Source organism: Uloborus diversus, chromosome 4, assembly GCF_026930045.1.
Source record: "Uloborus diversus isolate 005 chromosome 4, Udiv.v.3.1, whole genome shotgun sequence".
NCBI classification, from domain to species: domain Eukaryota; kingdom Metazoa; phylum Arthropoda; class Arachnida; order Araneae; family Uloboridae; genus Uloborus; species Uloborus diversus.
This window is the reverse complement of record NC_072734.1, coordinates 189,043,240-189,059,314: the sequence shown is the minus strand read 5'-3', so window position 1 is coordinate 189,059,314 and position 16,075 is coordinate 189,043,240. Positions and strand designations below refer to the sequence as shown.

Below are 16,075 nucleotides of genomic sequence, written 5' to 3'. Positions count from 1 at the left end.
TGATTGAATTACTCTAGTAGAAGAGTTTGCTGTCCCCCCATTCGTGCTCGTGCGCATGGCAAGTTCAAAAGCACGTTGTTTATCCTTTTCTTCTCTCTCAATTCTATCCCTTTCTTCTTTCTCTTTCTTATCCCTAGTTTCAACAATTTCCTCTAAAAGAATCTGAGCTACATCTTCCTCATAATCAGTACATTCAGTAATTTGTTTAATCAAATCTAGCTTCCGTACTTTGGAAGTAAATTGTACCCCGAACTCTGTTGCGAGTTCTTCAAGGTCCACCTTCTTAACTTTTATCAAAAATGCCATGTTAAAGAAAAATGCAATTTACAATGAACAAAACTCTTTCAGTAATTTAAAAGAACACACACACAAGAGTGTTTAAGCGGCACAAAAATTAAGTTATTTGAAAAGCATTAGATCAAACAACAAAAGCACAAAAAAAAATAAACAATTCAATCTGATGTAAATAAGCAAATGCATTGTTTCGAATTTTTACCAAGAAGCTATTCACAACCAACAATAAGGAAAAAAAAACTTACGCTGACTGCACCCAGGCACTGCTTCAAAGTAATCCAATGCAATTTAAATGTTCACATCACATAGCACTCGCGAAAAATGAGTCACTTTGTTCTAAATATCACATTTCTTGGACAGAACTAAATGCGCGGTTAAACACACAGTTCAGGAGCGGACGTTCCGACCAGAATCAGACCAAGTTGGCCTCACAATTCACAAATAAATTTGTTCACAAATTTCCCCGGAGAACAGGATGTCTCCTTAACGCATGTCACAGCGTCACACAGTCGACAGGAATAGCCCAGGAACAACACAATCGGCTAGGGTAGCCGTAGGAATAACGCAACAGGCAAGGATCGCCACTGGAACACTTCGCACATACACATCTGCCAGGTTGGACAGAGAAAAATTTCGAATCTTTCGAAAAAATGTATCTCAGAGATCAGGATAATCGCGAGACGACTACGAAGTTCCGTTTTTCTCAACAGATCTGCAGGGCGATCTTTTCACTCACTTTCGACTTCTCATCAAGATCGGGGTCGATCTTTTCCATTCAACAGAAGAAACCAGCAGGAGGTCCTTCACGCCGGAGCAAGGAAGCAGGAGCGAAGTCATAAAAACTGACCATAAAATAAGATCGGGGGTCGATCTTTCTTTTTTCGCAGCTAGGCTGCAGCAACACAACTTCTCAAAGAAAGATTGCCTTTCTTCAATACAGAGAAGGGAGGACGAAAAACTCTCATTTTCTATCTAACTTTCCATCCCACCGCTGCCACCAAATTTTATCTGCTGTGGCGTAATGGTAGTATGTGTGGCTGAGTGGAAAGCAAGTAGTTACCAGGGGTAAACTTAACATTGTTTATTTACACAGCTATTTACAAGATTCAGAAGTACACAATTGATTCGTGGTTAGATAGATTTCTGGAGAGTCAGAAAAACATGACTGACCTCTCCAAAGTTTTTGATCGTTCTCCTCGTTTTCCGAGTCGGCCGCGCCCCAGCCCCCGCAAAATTCATCTCCCCTTTTTCTTGGAAAATAAACGGGGATTCTCTCACTCCTTTCCCAAGGATGCAGCTGGTCCATGGATGCAGGTGGCCATCCTGGGAACGGAATGTTAAACTTGAGCCAAAAATGCCAAAGGTCAGCTTGGGGGCGGAACCTAGTATTTTATGGATTTGAAAGAATTCGATGCAGCTGGCTTCAAAGCGTGGGAATGAGTAAAAAGTGTGGGAAACAGTAGTATTCGTTGATAGAAAGCGTACTATGCCACAATATATATATAACTATATGTGAGTACAGTAAGTCCCTCAAATTATGAAACGAATAATATAGTGAACGAAAGATTCAATTTATTTTTCCTTTTTATTTCCTTTTACCAAAAAGGAAGTATTGTATTAGCGAAAAAAAATATCACTTAAAAATCGTCATTAATTTCCATTTTGCTTCCCCCGAATAAACATTGCGTTTTTTTTTCAACCCAACCACGCGTGGATATATACCTAAGAATATATAGACACCCGAAATATCCACTTTGATGATACCCGAGTTAATTACAACGAGTTTTCTCGTGACGTCTGTATGTACGTATGTATGTATTTATGTGCGTATGTATCTCGCGTAACTCAAGAACGGTATGTCCTAGAAAGTTGAAATTTGGTACGTAGACTCCTAGTGCGGTTTAGTTGTGCACCAACCTTTTTGGTTGCATTCGGATGTTCTAAAGGGGGTCTTTTACACCTTTTTGGGGGGAAATCCGTGTTAATTTCAATGCAAACTCAATTGGTGTTATAATTTGGCAAACACTTGGTGATATATCGCCAAGCTTTTGGTCTCTAAGCTTTGTCGCCAACTTGGCGACAAATTCGGCGTTTTTTTTTTTTTTTTTTTTTTAATCTGGTTTCAATTTGGCCACTATTGGCGATATTTAGAGAATTAACTATTGCATCACATTAAAATTGCCAATATTGGGAAAATTAATCTGTGTAAAACTTTTTTTTTTTTGCTTCGATTCGCAACAAACTTGGAGTGAAAATATTTGAAGTGTGTCTTTGCTTACTCCAAGGCACTATGGTCATTGAATTAGCGTAAAAGGATGTCATGTGATGTTGTTTCAGCTCGTTTAATTAAAATACATGGAACACTTCACAGGTGCGGACTCGAAGTGGGGAAGTTCCTTTAATTCGACTGAGGAATCCTTGGGGCAAAGGAGAATGGAACGGACCTTGGAGCGATCGTTCCTGGGAGTGGGACAGTCTTCCAGAGCGAGATCAAGAACTTCTCAGCTGCAGAATCAGAAATGATGGAGAATTTTGGTAAGTAAAATTATATCATAATGATAATGGCTTGAATACTGTTTAAAAAAATCTTTAAAATTTTATTTAAACTGTTTAATGCACCTCTCTTCTTCCATGCTGTTAATCATGCGATCAGCTGCCCTAACCAAATGTATTTATATTCCTCTAGCCAATCTTAATCCGTTCATGGCCAAGTTTTTATCCACTTGCATAAGATGTCTGGTATTTAGTCTTATTTCAAACCAAAACGAAATTTTTTACGCTCGAGGGTACTAAGGCCTTAAACTATTATTGACAGATGACTAGTAATTCCATCGTTTAATGGTTGGCATATATTTAAGCATACAAAAAATTTTGATAACATCAAGTTTGAATAAACTTGCTGTCCTTCTTTTCGAACCCTATTTTAAAATAATTTTTCTGTTCTTCACCGCCTTTTCAACGCCAAAATTTCAAGTTAATTTGTACCAATCGAGATGATGATTCATCATTTTTGTCATCTATTGTACTCGTATTTTAGTTTTATTGTGCAAACTTGCTTATTTGGTTTCCGCTAAAAATTGGCTAAGCAAAAAAAAAAGAAAAAAAAAAAAACATTTCAGTATTGTTAGCGTGGAATCCAAAACGTGTTTCTTCAAGTACTTTAGACTCATTTTTACTTTTACACGGCAGTATTAATGAAAATACATTTCCGATATGCTGCGTAACTTTTCTCTCATAATTGAGTTGTGAAAAGAGGTAGTGGGAAAAGTATGTTAAGATGCAAGCAGAAAGTATAGCTTGCAGTGACTTTGTGATCACGTGGAGAGGACGTAGAAGGTATCCATCCATTTTTGAGAAATTTTGATGCGGCAGTTTTTTATTTGGTGGATGACTCTTAACAGGGGTAGAAAGCAGGGACGTAACTAGGTCATTTTTGAACAGGGGCAAGACCTCGTTTCGGCGCCCTCCCCCCTTCTCTATAAAAAAAATATTTTTAAATTTTTATTTCAAAAATATGAATTTAAATTAGGCAGTGATAAAGGAGACCGCATACGTTGATAAGCCTATAAATACAACTTTTACGTAATTATAAGTTTTTATGCTGTTTTATCACTGTACTGCATTTTTTAAAATTTCGATAGGGAGTAAAAATCATTAAATAGTTTATTTATTATTTTACATACGAAGTTTTTCAAGGAAAAATATTTTGTATTTCCACAAAAGAATAATTAACAACTTGTTGTATAAATTTTTATTTTTACCAGGTGGCTTTGCCCCCTGCTCGCTGACGCTTACCAATCCCCAAAGGTTGCTTCGCAACCTTATTTGATTCGTGAAGATTTAAATCATCTGTCAGAAAGAATCAGATTAAAAAACACTTGAGTTTCGTTTCGAACAAAGTGAAAATTCCCTCTCCCTCCCATAGAAAATAGAATTTAAGTGAAGAGCTCATTTTTAGAACACAATGCCACTCCTATCTGAAAATATAAAAATAATTTGATAGAAAAAAATATGCATAACCGAGATTTAAAAAAAAAAAAAAAAATCGCTTTGAAGAGTATTTTTCCGCGTTCGAAACTAACTTGCACCAACTTGCACAGCTATAGGTGCGAAAGGGGCTCCCGAGCATTGCAAAACGGCAGTTTTGTACGTTTGAAAAACTGCGTTTAAATTCGTGGTCTCTAGTAATATATTTTGCTCTTTAGCTCCGGACTGAGCCTAGGATTTTTTGCTAAAACTAAAATTTTAAAAGTACTTTCTAATTTATTGATAAAATTGTTGCAAGCTTTATTTAATGCCGAAAAACATTTTTGAAACATGAAATATTAAGGAATGTGAGAAATCTTTCATCAGTTTAATAGGCGATTTATGTGAAATTTTGGCTTAAAAAATTAGTAACAAAAAAAAAGCTAATTCGAAATTTAAATTAAACAACCTCAGGTGCAAATCCTCGGCGCTCGAAGTAATTTTGTACAAAATTTGAAGGCTGTAGGGTGCTCTGAGGTCTACTGGACGCAGGCCGTCTCAGGCATCCTTTCACAATTTCTTTGCCGTTACTTTATTTTAAATATATCGAGATACGAATTTAAAATTACCACTTTAAATGAAAACAATAAAACAGAAATGTAACAGAAATGTTTTCAATTATTTATTTTTCAAATCTTTTTACTATACTACTTTGAAGAAATTCACGAGAAAAATAAGTGTTCAACAACATATCGCAATAACCCTCCTATAAATAATAGCTGATTATCGAGCGACCATTGTGTTTCAACAATGAAACTCGCGCCACTTTCTCACGTGAGATTAATTGAATATTACTACTACTTAATACATTGACTTTAAGCCGACAACTTACAATAGCTCGAAACGAACAGATTATCAAATGTGAACATTAGCTTGATAATTTTATATGCAACACATTTTAAATTATCGCAATCTGTATAGTTAAATATTAATTATAACGATCTATTTTTTTAAAAAATAAAATACCCACGACCACACCTTTGGTATATAGTGCATAACTGAAAAACATTTAATAGAAAAACAGATACCTAATGTGCTTGATATCAAAACTATTTCTATTAACCTTTTTTAAAAACCACACAGGAATTGACTAGCTTTTTATATAAAAATTGAAATGTTAACACTAATTGTAATTCACAATGTCTTTCTTGCATGGTAAATTACATGACATGAAGAAAATTCATGAAATGAATTACTTACAAATAATTGCTTTATGCTGCAAAACTTTGGACTTAACAAATTCTAGACTTAATCATAATTAAAGAAATAATTAAAACTTTAAAAAAAAATCAATAAGTGTTAATTTTATTTAATTGTGTATGAAAAATGTAAAGTATTTAGTTTTAAGTGTTAATAGCTTAGGTTCACAACAAAATTATACTGAATTAACACACTGTATACATCAACTAAAATAACTACGAAGAAGGGACACCTCTATTTAAGGGACATAATGTCGGGTCCCATCAGTGTCCCTTTATTGAGAGGTTTTACTAAATTTTTTAACTCTACAAATATGATCCGGATAAGCCAGAGATATGTATAAGCTGGAGTCAGATAATCGAGGTTGCTACTGTAATATAAATATAAATCAAAAGTACCAAACCAGAGGTGTAAAAAAATAGTTGATTTCCAACACATTAATTGAAGTAGATGATACAAGCATGAAGCATATCTAAAATATTGTGTGGGTGGCAAAAATATATCGAAACTTAAGTCTAAGATTTCTCATTTTAGCGCAATTTATCTTTAAAAGACCTTAGTATTTTCTAAAGCAAAATGGGCAGCCTCTGCACTTTAAATTGAATCTCCATCATTATGGAGCGAGATTTTTCTCCAAGAATGAGAAAAAATGTAAACTAAACTAGACCAAGGAAACAGTATAACGGTTTTCCCTTTGGCTAGGGGGGTAGACAAGTTCTCGTCATTTTAAATGAGATGAAGACATTATGTTGGCAGCTTTATTACGTTTAATTGTAGAAAAATGGCGTTTGACCATTTTCGTTGTTTTGTATTGGTATGCACTTCCCATATCTTTGCTCCTATATTCTTCCTCCGAGAGGGAGGTTTTTTAAATAAGATATAACAAGTATTAGTCACTCTAAGAAAATACTTTCATGCTATTTACTGCGCCCTCCTCACTCTCTTCCCATCTATCTTTACCACTATTGATCCACATTAAACCACGCAAGCTTTCTGTCAGCGCCCGCACTGAGTTTTTTTTTTTTTTTTGACTTTTAATAATTTTTTCTTTTTTTCACAAAAATTAATTTGAGCCTTTACTTAGTTTAGCGCCCCTAAAATCTGGCGCCCGGGGCACGAGCCCCGTCTGCCCCCCTCTAGTTACGTCCCTGGTAGAAAGTAGCTTTTACTAATAAATTAAGCCAGAAAAAGAAAAATTTTGTAAATGGTCTTACTATTAGACTCTAAAGTATCTACAAGTAGATACCACTGGGAAAGGAAGTAACCAGGCAATCAAGAAATAAAAGCTAAATCATGCCAAAAAAACAAAAAAAAAAAACTTTTTCTTGTCTAATGCATGTTTTGGCTCTTCAGGATGTCTTTCGAAGACTTTCTTCGAAACTTCACATTCCTGGATCTACTCCACGTGGGGCCTGATGATTGGATGTTAGAGCCCGCCATGCACAGCAAGAGGCCATGGAGGGCCGTGCTGGCCCGAAGGCGCTGGCGCGTTGGCTTCAACGCTGGAGGCGGCCCGCAGTGCAAAGGTAAGACCTGCACTTCCGACGCTGATATCGGAAGCGTATTTTCAGCAGTTTCCAACTATGAAAACGAACATTTCTATTCTTTATATTTTTACTTTAATCAGGAAGAGCACTTTAAAATAGTTAAAATTCAGATTAAGTTGAAATTCATCATTTAAAAACCTTTTTCACATTTGAATCAGTGAGAAGCAAAGGGACGAAGTGGCAAAATTAAAAATTTGGAGATAATCAGTACAAATAGTAGGTGAACCCCCTCCTATGTCTTGGGGCAAGAGATGGTATTAGTGGCCCTGGTAGGTTCCGGTATACATCTTGAGTACGTTCGACGAGCACGACCGGTTGCGACCGGTTAGTTAATCACGTGACAGCTAATGATCACGTGCTCCAATCAACCAATCAACTGCTTAGAATGGTAACCACTGCGGCAAACCGGTTGATCATAGAACGGCGCGGTTAGTAACTGGTTACTTACCGGTCGACTGGTGAGGTTCGTCGAACGCAATCCTTGATTTAGAAAAAAAAATTTAATGAAAGTCTACCTAGGACCTGATCTTTAAACGCGTTTTACTCAAAACTTCAAAATGTCCACTTGCATCCATTTGCTTCTCACTGCCTCACTTGGGGTAAATATTTGAACTTGGTAAAAGGGAGATGTGATTTTAGATCACGCAAATAAAAGCAAAAATGTTGATGAATCTTTTGAAAATGTGTACCAAAGTTGGCAAGTTCACTTACTTAATCTATATCTGTAGCCCATAAAACCTAACATATTTTACATTCAATCGGACCTACAACTTAAAGTATATTCCTGGCCTCGGCCTGGAACATGATCATGAGAAGTTCCACCGGAGGCCGTTAACATTCATGTTATGATCGGAGCTCTAACTCGAACCCATGACATAACCTCTACCAAATTATATCAATGTGTGATTTTTTTATTTGATTTTCTGTGTGTGTGTGTGGTGTTTTTTAATTCATGTACGAATGTTTTTTCGGCAATCCGTTTTTTCCGTTTACGATGACTTTCAGGAGATGTTAAAAACTACTAGATGCTAAAAATAAAAATGATAACAACATATTTCCATATTCTTTACTAATACACCGTTAAAAATTCAGGAAGATTTTCTGGTAATTGTTACTGTAAAATGGTGGACTTACACAGGGCCCGATTAAGACGTCGAGGGGCCCTAGGCCAAACCCTTTTTCAGGGGCCCCTGTTATCAAACATTACCGTTTTTTTCGTTAGGTAAAGCAATTTTAGCAATTTGGGGGCCCCCAAAGAGCGGGGGGCCCTAGGCCTAGTTGGCCTATTCAGTAATCAGGCCCTGGACTTACAGCATCGCTGATTTTTACGGTAATTTATACCGGAGAAATAAGCGATCCCAGCGCCAATTGGCTGCTGTGGCCTACCGAGTAAACCGTAAAATTTTACAGTAACATTAGATTTTTACGGTAATAGTTACTGGCAACATGGATGCCAGTAACAATTACCGTAAATTTTCCGGAAAATTTTTAACAGTGTAGTTTTCACATTTCATACCTTTATCTTCAACTCTCCTTTCAAATTCATATTTAAATGTGGGATTTCGTTTTCGAGTATGCTTTAAATTCAAGAGAAACAATTGCTACTTTCTTTCGTTTTCTGTTTTAACTGAAAGAACTCAAAACACACCGCTTTGACGTGATTAAAAATCGAGCTTCTTCCTTAACCATAAAAGTAAAATAAGAATAAGTATAAAAAACAAAATAGAAACGAAAGCACGACATTTAAGCATATACAAATTTAAAGAATTTTCAAAGTATGAACTAAAAAAACAAATATTACCAAAAAAAACCGTGCGCCTTATTTATTTAATTAAATAGTACTCACACACACACTCACAAAAAAAAAAACTCTAGTATGTTTCCCCAAGTGTGCAAACAGTAGAGTTTCCAAATATTTAAATGACTTTAAATTCATGTTTGCTTTGGAGAAGCCTTGATTCAAAATTTTCATTATGATTACTATTAATATTGCTGTTGTTAGGCAACGGATTTTTGTAACAATGGGTTTTATATTTAATCATTTATGGGGAGATTACACGAAATTTACTGTTTTCCTCCATAACTTTTTAAAACTAAGTTTTTTAGCAATAAATTATAGCCTAAGTTGCTCCCTGATAATGTAGCTATCTATGGTGAAAAAATGGTTAAAATCCGTCCCGTAGTTTTGAAGTTTACCCCGGACATCCGGACAGAAGTAGCCTTTTATGTATAAAGATCAGCTAAAACTGCACACAGTTACTATCAAATGTATTAAAAGAATTCTGCAAATTATGCGGAAGTTCAATTAAAAGCTTGAAACTAATGACGATTCTTTGTAACACTTTTTTACGGTTTCTTGAGTCTCTGAGATTCATTTAATTGTGGCAAATATGATGTGCGTTTCATAAACATGCAAGTGTAAAACTTGGTTCATTATGTTTTACAATTTTCAAATTAAACACTGCAAAACGTCTTCTATATTGCAGGTATCATCGCCTGTTATTACTTTTGGTTCAAACTGATTACCGAAATAGCTCAAGAAAAAACGTATCTTTTATCGAATTTTTAAAATAGTAATAATAATAATAACAAAACAGATGGTTATAAGACAGAAATTGAATTCTGATTAAAGTAATATTGGTGTTTTGGCTTGCAGGTTCCGTCCACGTTTTTCTTGGAGAGCATTTTGAGATTGACGAAGGGGTTTTTTCGTTTTTTTTTTTTTTTTTTTTTTGGAAACTAAGACAATTTATATTATTTTCGTTTTTATGGGAACTATTTATTTAATGTATCTGAGTGGAACGCACTAAGTTGAGAAACACGTTTTTCGCAAGTTTGCTTCAACTGCAAAAACTACCAGGCTAGGGTACCAATATGATTTCTAAACGTTTTCAAAAGTTGAAATAAATTAAGATATGAATTAGAAGGTTTTAGTTTTGTGGCCAAGAAATGTTAGCAATACAAAAGCCGATACTTTTGACTAAGTGTTTCACTTGCAACGCCACGACATATTTATATCCTGTAACCAACAAAGTTTAACAACTTAACCCAGACATCTAAGGGTAATTTAACTGTCTGCTGTTAAAATTAACCATCTAAATTTATAAATCATTGAGATTGAAAGTATAAGCATAGTCTTCTCCGATTGCAATCATTATAGCTATTGTCCAGCATTAAAACAATGGAAAATAGGTTACAACTACCGTCAAACGGAAAACTCATAATCAAATCATCTTAATTAAACTTATATCTCTATAGAATGACATATCAGTTGGTAAAAGAATGAATCGAATCTTTATTCCGCGTTCCAGCATTGTTACCTTGCCCATTTGGTGACATCGAAGTTGAAGTATTGATTATTATTCGAAGTTAGTACGTGATTTAAATGAAATGAAGTTTTGATTTTTTTGTACTTACCATTGAAGGAAAAACACATGTTTTATAGTGCTACATTTAATTAATGATTTTAAAATTTTGCTATTTTTGCTTGTAGCTTCACAACAATCATCAAACGAAAACTTACAAAAGATGATCGTAATTATGAAACATTCCTCAGATTTAGGTTACATTAAATAACTATTGAAGATTGTATGAAACATCAGTTAGTGAGGAATGATAAGAATCTTTCTCGGTTTTTCAGAGTCATTATTTCGTTTATCAAAGATATTGCGATTTTTGCTTACAGCTTTGGCTTCGATTTTTAATAATTCGCAACAAGATGAAGCCTTTTCGTTTTGTATTTATCATTAATTGACACTTTGTATTAAAAGGGGGGAAATGAGTTATTATATATATATTTTATATTTTTGCGATTTTTTATTGCCAATTTTGCTTACAACTGTTCTTTATTTGTTTATTTATTTATTTATTTAGTTTTTTTTTTTAATTTTAATTTGAATTTGAACTCGAATTTTCTTGAGCGTAAATTGTTTACAAAGGAACAGAATTAGGGGGAAAAGATCTAATGAAATGGAAATCTACTGCCTCGCAAGGGCGCAGCTATTTTTCTTTCTTCTTTTTAAGTTTATTTTCTACTAGTGGTACCCGCACGGCTTTGCCCGTAATAGAAAATTAAAAGGTCTTTTGGTTCGCCTGTATATTTACAAATAATGTATGGTGAATTTTCTCGCCAATTGGCTTAGACCCATGTTACGGTTCCACGTTATGATAATTTCGTAATTTACTCGTCCATCTTATGATATTTTTGTTCTTAAAATTGGATTGGAAAAAGAACCACATCGAATTTTCGAAAAATCGCTCCGAGGTGCACACCCCCATGGTACAAATTAACTGTGTGCTAAATTTCATGAAAATCGGCCGAACGGTCTAGGCGCTATGCGCGTCACAGAGATCCTGACAGACAGAGGGACATCCAGCTTTATTATTAGTAAAGATTTTAAATTGTTTTTCTACATTTACAATACATAATTATAAACATTTAGCTAGCAAAAAAAAACAAAAACAAATAATGGAAACATGAATTGTTCGGATCTGGGGCGCAGCAAGTAAAGGGTCCTCTCAGAACCCTAAGTTTTGAGCCATATCATTAGCCAAAGTATGGTATTTTATGCACATGTAAATGCTACCAGCCCCCCCCCCCCCCAAGAAAATTAATTCTGACTGCACTTAGTGGGAAGAAGATCACCGTTATCCAGGGTCTGAATGATATCAAAATCTTCTCGATTTAGTGCACCCAGATGCCATCTCAACGGCTACTATCAGAAAAGTGGGATTGCTATTGTAAAAGTGTAATCGAAATTCTTTATGCATAAGATTAAACATTTGACGGTTATGAGGTACGAAAATGCATGAAGGTCAGCGTAAACGTTACCCAGTAATGTGCTAAAAAAATTTCATGACAATAAAAGACATATTTTTTACATATCTTTATTCTTTATTGGAACCCTAATATAAATGTCCTTAGGATTTAGTAAGAATGTATTTAATGTCAAAATTCTGGTAACTCATTCAGTTTTTTGTTGTAAGAAACCCTTTGTGCAGTTTTACTTCTTTAGATATAGATTGTTTATTTTTGTCTTTTTTCACTTTTCCGTTATTTTTTTTACAGATACTACAGCTATGAATCCGCAGTTCCGAGTACACATTGCAAAAAATGGTGCCAAAAAATGCCACGTTGTGGTTTCTATTTTGCAGTATTACCCTTTAGGATCTCAAAGCACTGAACAGAGTAAAAAAATAGCCTTACTGCCTTTGGGATTTACTGTGTATGAGGTAAGAACAGCTGATTTGATTCTGCATTGAATATATTTTGATGGATTTTTTAAATTTTGGCAATACGTCGCACCCTGGCAAAGATAGTGACAAAGCTCAAAAGAAAAAACAGCATTGGGGAAAATCAAGGTATCAGTAGCTATTTTAAGTGATTTGGTCCCAAATGTCACAATACTCTCAAAAAATTATAATGTCATGTTACTGGTCAGTTTCTGTTGTCTAATTAATAATCCTCTTAATGTTGGGAAATGTCTCTTCTAAATTGGGAAATTTTAATGATGTATCACAATGGAGCTGTTTCCTTCAGTCAAAAGTTCCCTTTTAGTCACTGAAATTGATAGAATAAGCAAAAAAAAAAAAAAAAACATTGACCCTGAAAATATTTTTATTTTCTCAACAGTTAATTTTAATTAATTTTTCAAAAGGTCCGATTTTTCAAACAAGGCGTCGTCTTTATGACGTCTCAAATGATGTACTTTTGGCACATCTGTTCCACGATTCCACGTTATGATATTCAAGAAGTGAATTAAGTATTGTGCTCTACTCTTGTTATCAACCCTATCGTTGCCAGTACACGTGAGTAAAGAAGCAAATTAAATATTATACATTCTGAGAATGGCAACAGTGAAAAGCATTTCACCATTTGTGATGTCATCGGCAAAAGCTGAAACAATGAAAGCGCACCGTTTAAAGTAATTTTTTTTAATATTAAACTTAGTCAAATTATTTAAAAAATGGTCAGATCTATGTTTTCAAGCATGCTCTTTCAGAAAAAAATACTTTTAAAATTTTGGAAACGCCCCCATTGTTGTTATATAGTGTTTGCACTACCATGCACCAATTGTGTAAGTTAATGTTGTGCAAGTTTTGTGGCAAGAAGCATTTCGTTTTTAAACCTATTGTTAGTACGTTTGTCCAAAACTTTAAGCTGTGTCACTCTTGTTGCCGGTGGGCGATTCATTAAAATGGTACGTTTTTACTAAACAAACAGTTGGAAGAACATTTGGAGGTGGTTGGGGGGGGGGGGGGGGACAAAGGGATGTAAGTGCCAAAAGTAAAAATTTGGAGATAATCAGTGCAAATGGTAGTTGAATCTCTGCTCTAATTTAGGGCAAGAGATGGTACTAGTAGACCTGGTGGGTGCTCCTATGCAGCTTAATTTAGAAAATGAAAATCAATGAAAGACTACACCTAAGATTTGAACTGTAAACGCCTTTATTCGAAACTTTAAAAAGTCCACTTACATCCCTTTGTTTATCCTCACTGCTTCTTTGATCTTTATCTGTAATGGATTCACTGTAATAGACAGAAGTTATCTTTACAAAAAAATAGGAAACGAAACAGATTTTATTTGCATATTTATCCCCAGGTACCTCCAAACATGGCTCGTATCAGTAGTCATTTTGTTCAGACTCATCAGCCTTTGGATATCATCGTCCATTCGCCAATCAGGGAAGCCGTCATATTCTTCACGTTGCCACCCGGAGATTTCGTTATTATGCCTTTCACTGTGCAACCCAACTGTGAGACGAAGTTTCTCTTGAGGATTTTCACTGACGAAGTCAGCAATATATGGTAAGAGAATGATTTCTGGTTTTATTTTACATGCGGTACGTTTATTATATTACTAGTGGTACCTGGACGGCTTTTCCCGCAGTAGACGGTTCCACGTAATTAGAACTTGGTAATTTACTCGTCCATCTTATGATAATTTTGCTCGGAAAAATGTTCTTAAAATTGGAATAGAAAAAGGACAAAATGGAATTTTCGAAAAAGTACTTCGAGGGTCACACCCCCCTGTTACAAACTAATTTTGTGCCAAATTTCATTAAAATCGGCCGAACGGTCTAGGCGCTATGCTCGTCACAGAGATCCAGACATCCAGACAGAGAAACTTTCAGTTTTATTATTAGTAAGGATGCGCATATCTCCTACGGAGTTCTCTTTCTCCAGCTCGGGAACCGTTGAATTTAAGGTATTCTAAGGAAGCCGTTTTGCCTAGTGTCATACCGTTACTGATCGGTCGGGGATACTTGGAGACATATCAGCAAATTCTTCGCCTAACAGCGCAGTCTACTTGACGAATAAAGCAAGCTTTTGCCAAATCCGTATTCAAACACCTGTTCAGCGAGTGTAAAGAGAGGGGGGGGGGGAGAGCGAAACTTGCAGGAGAGGATGCCATTATTTAATGTTATTATTTATTGATTTTTTTTTTCTTTTGCTTTAATTACCAGTACATCTGTACCTCAGAGCCAGAGGAACATAAATCACGTTATGATAATTTTACAGTAGAGAGGAAAAACTTTTTTTCTGGCGCATGTAAAGGATGGGACGCGCGCTCTTTTAACTCTGGTAAAATATTTGAAAAGGATTTTTTTTTACAGAAATACGTTCGCGTGGTTCGATGCGGAATAGGCTTCAACATGCAATGCACTAATAAACAGGAAATCGCAATTTTTGAACTTAAAGTCCTTCTGGCTCTGAGGTACAGATTTGTCTCTAAATCTTTTAACTTCTACTGCGAAGTTTTTTTTTTTTTACAATGCAATGATACTGTTCAAAATGTTTAAGATTCCCGAAAATAATTAAATTTGAAATTTAAGTTCGTTTAAAATACATTAGAAAACATCGCGAAAAATAATATTTTCGTATCATTAAAAAAAAAAAAAATCAGAATAACAAAAATTTAACTTCTCAGGAATTTTTGAGGCATAGGAGTTGGGTCGCGTTTTGGGGTGGAGGGGTCATTTTTTTCTTTTGTAGCTAAAAGTTTGGAAATTATTTGTGAGCAACTAAAACAAAAAATAACTACCTTTACTTATTTTTTTTTTCGGATTTTGGAGGGAGGGTTCCTCTCAGCCCCTCCCTTATATACGTCCTTGCTAGGTGGGTACCCCTCATGTGAGTGACAATTTGAAACAAAGAGAAGGAGGGACGGGTGGTCAAAAATGGTGAAAAGAGACATCGTTTGTGGTACGAACAGCCGCTTAACTCTTTTTTGCTATTTGTGGTGCTGCCATCTTTTGAGCAGCAACGTAAAAGGTTCATTATTTTAAAGCAAAAATGTGCGTGACATAATATTTGAGTGATTCTTCAATGGAAATGTAACTAGAAGAGAGATACATTTTTGAGCCTCAATTCATTAGAATAACTCTTATAATATTTTGTGTACCATAATTGATTAAATACTGCTTATAAGAGTTCGTGCATTGAATTGATTGAAGAGATTGAAGAGAGATTGAAGAGATTGATTGAAGAGTTCTTGATTCAAGTGCTTTATGAATTCCTTATAGGAGCGATGCGCCCTCCCGCCTAGGCACCCTCAAGCTCACTCTGTCTGGCATCGTTTTTTTTTTCTTTTTGCGCCCTCGAACCTTACTGAACTCTCGAAACTGGTGGGCCTTCGGTATTTTTTTGCTCCCTCAAACCTGTGCGCCATCTTTTTCTTTTTCTTTTTCTTTTTTCTGCTTCCTCAAACCTGAGCTCCTTTGTGTATGTGCGGGGTTTTTTTTTTTTTTTTTTTTGAAAGATCACAAATTGTTTATATTCCCCCTCACTTGACCAAAGTTGATGTTGCTATTCTCGCTTTTCAAAATTTTTATTTTACTTTATTTGCTTACTCAAACGTAGCACCTTCTTTTTTTTTTTTTTTTTCCCGTCATATTCTTTTTATGGATGTCTGTGGGCAAAGTAAATTAAGAAAAAGTTTGTTTTTTTTTTTTAAACTCGACGTTTGAGCTTAAAAATGAATTATTTTTAAGCTCAAACTTAATAAG

At 35.1% G+C, this 16,075-nt stretch overlaps 1 protein-coding gene across 1 annotated transcript in view; it reads left to right on the top strand.

The window, feature by feature from the left end:
* LOC129221339 (calpain-9-like) overlaps positions 1-16,075 on the top strand; it is a 58,804-nt gene that overhangs the window by 31,152 nt on the left and 11,577 nt on the right. Inside the window, exons 6-9 of the mRNA XM_054855806.1 lie at positions 2,666-2,829; positions 6,874-7,046; positions 12,136-12,299; positions 13,669-13,874. Of these exons, the coding sequence (XP_054711781.1) occupies positions 2,666-2,829; positions 6,874-7,046; positions 12,136-12,299; positions 13,669-13,874 (707 nt within the window). The remainder of the gene's footprint in view (positions 1-2,665; positions 2,830-6,873; positions 7,047-12,135; positions 12,300-13,668; positions 13,875-16,075) is intronic.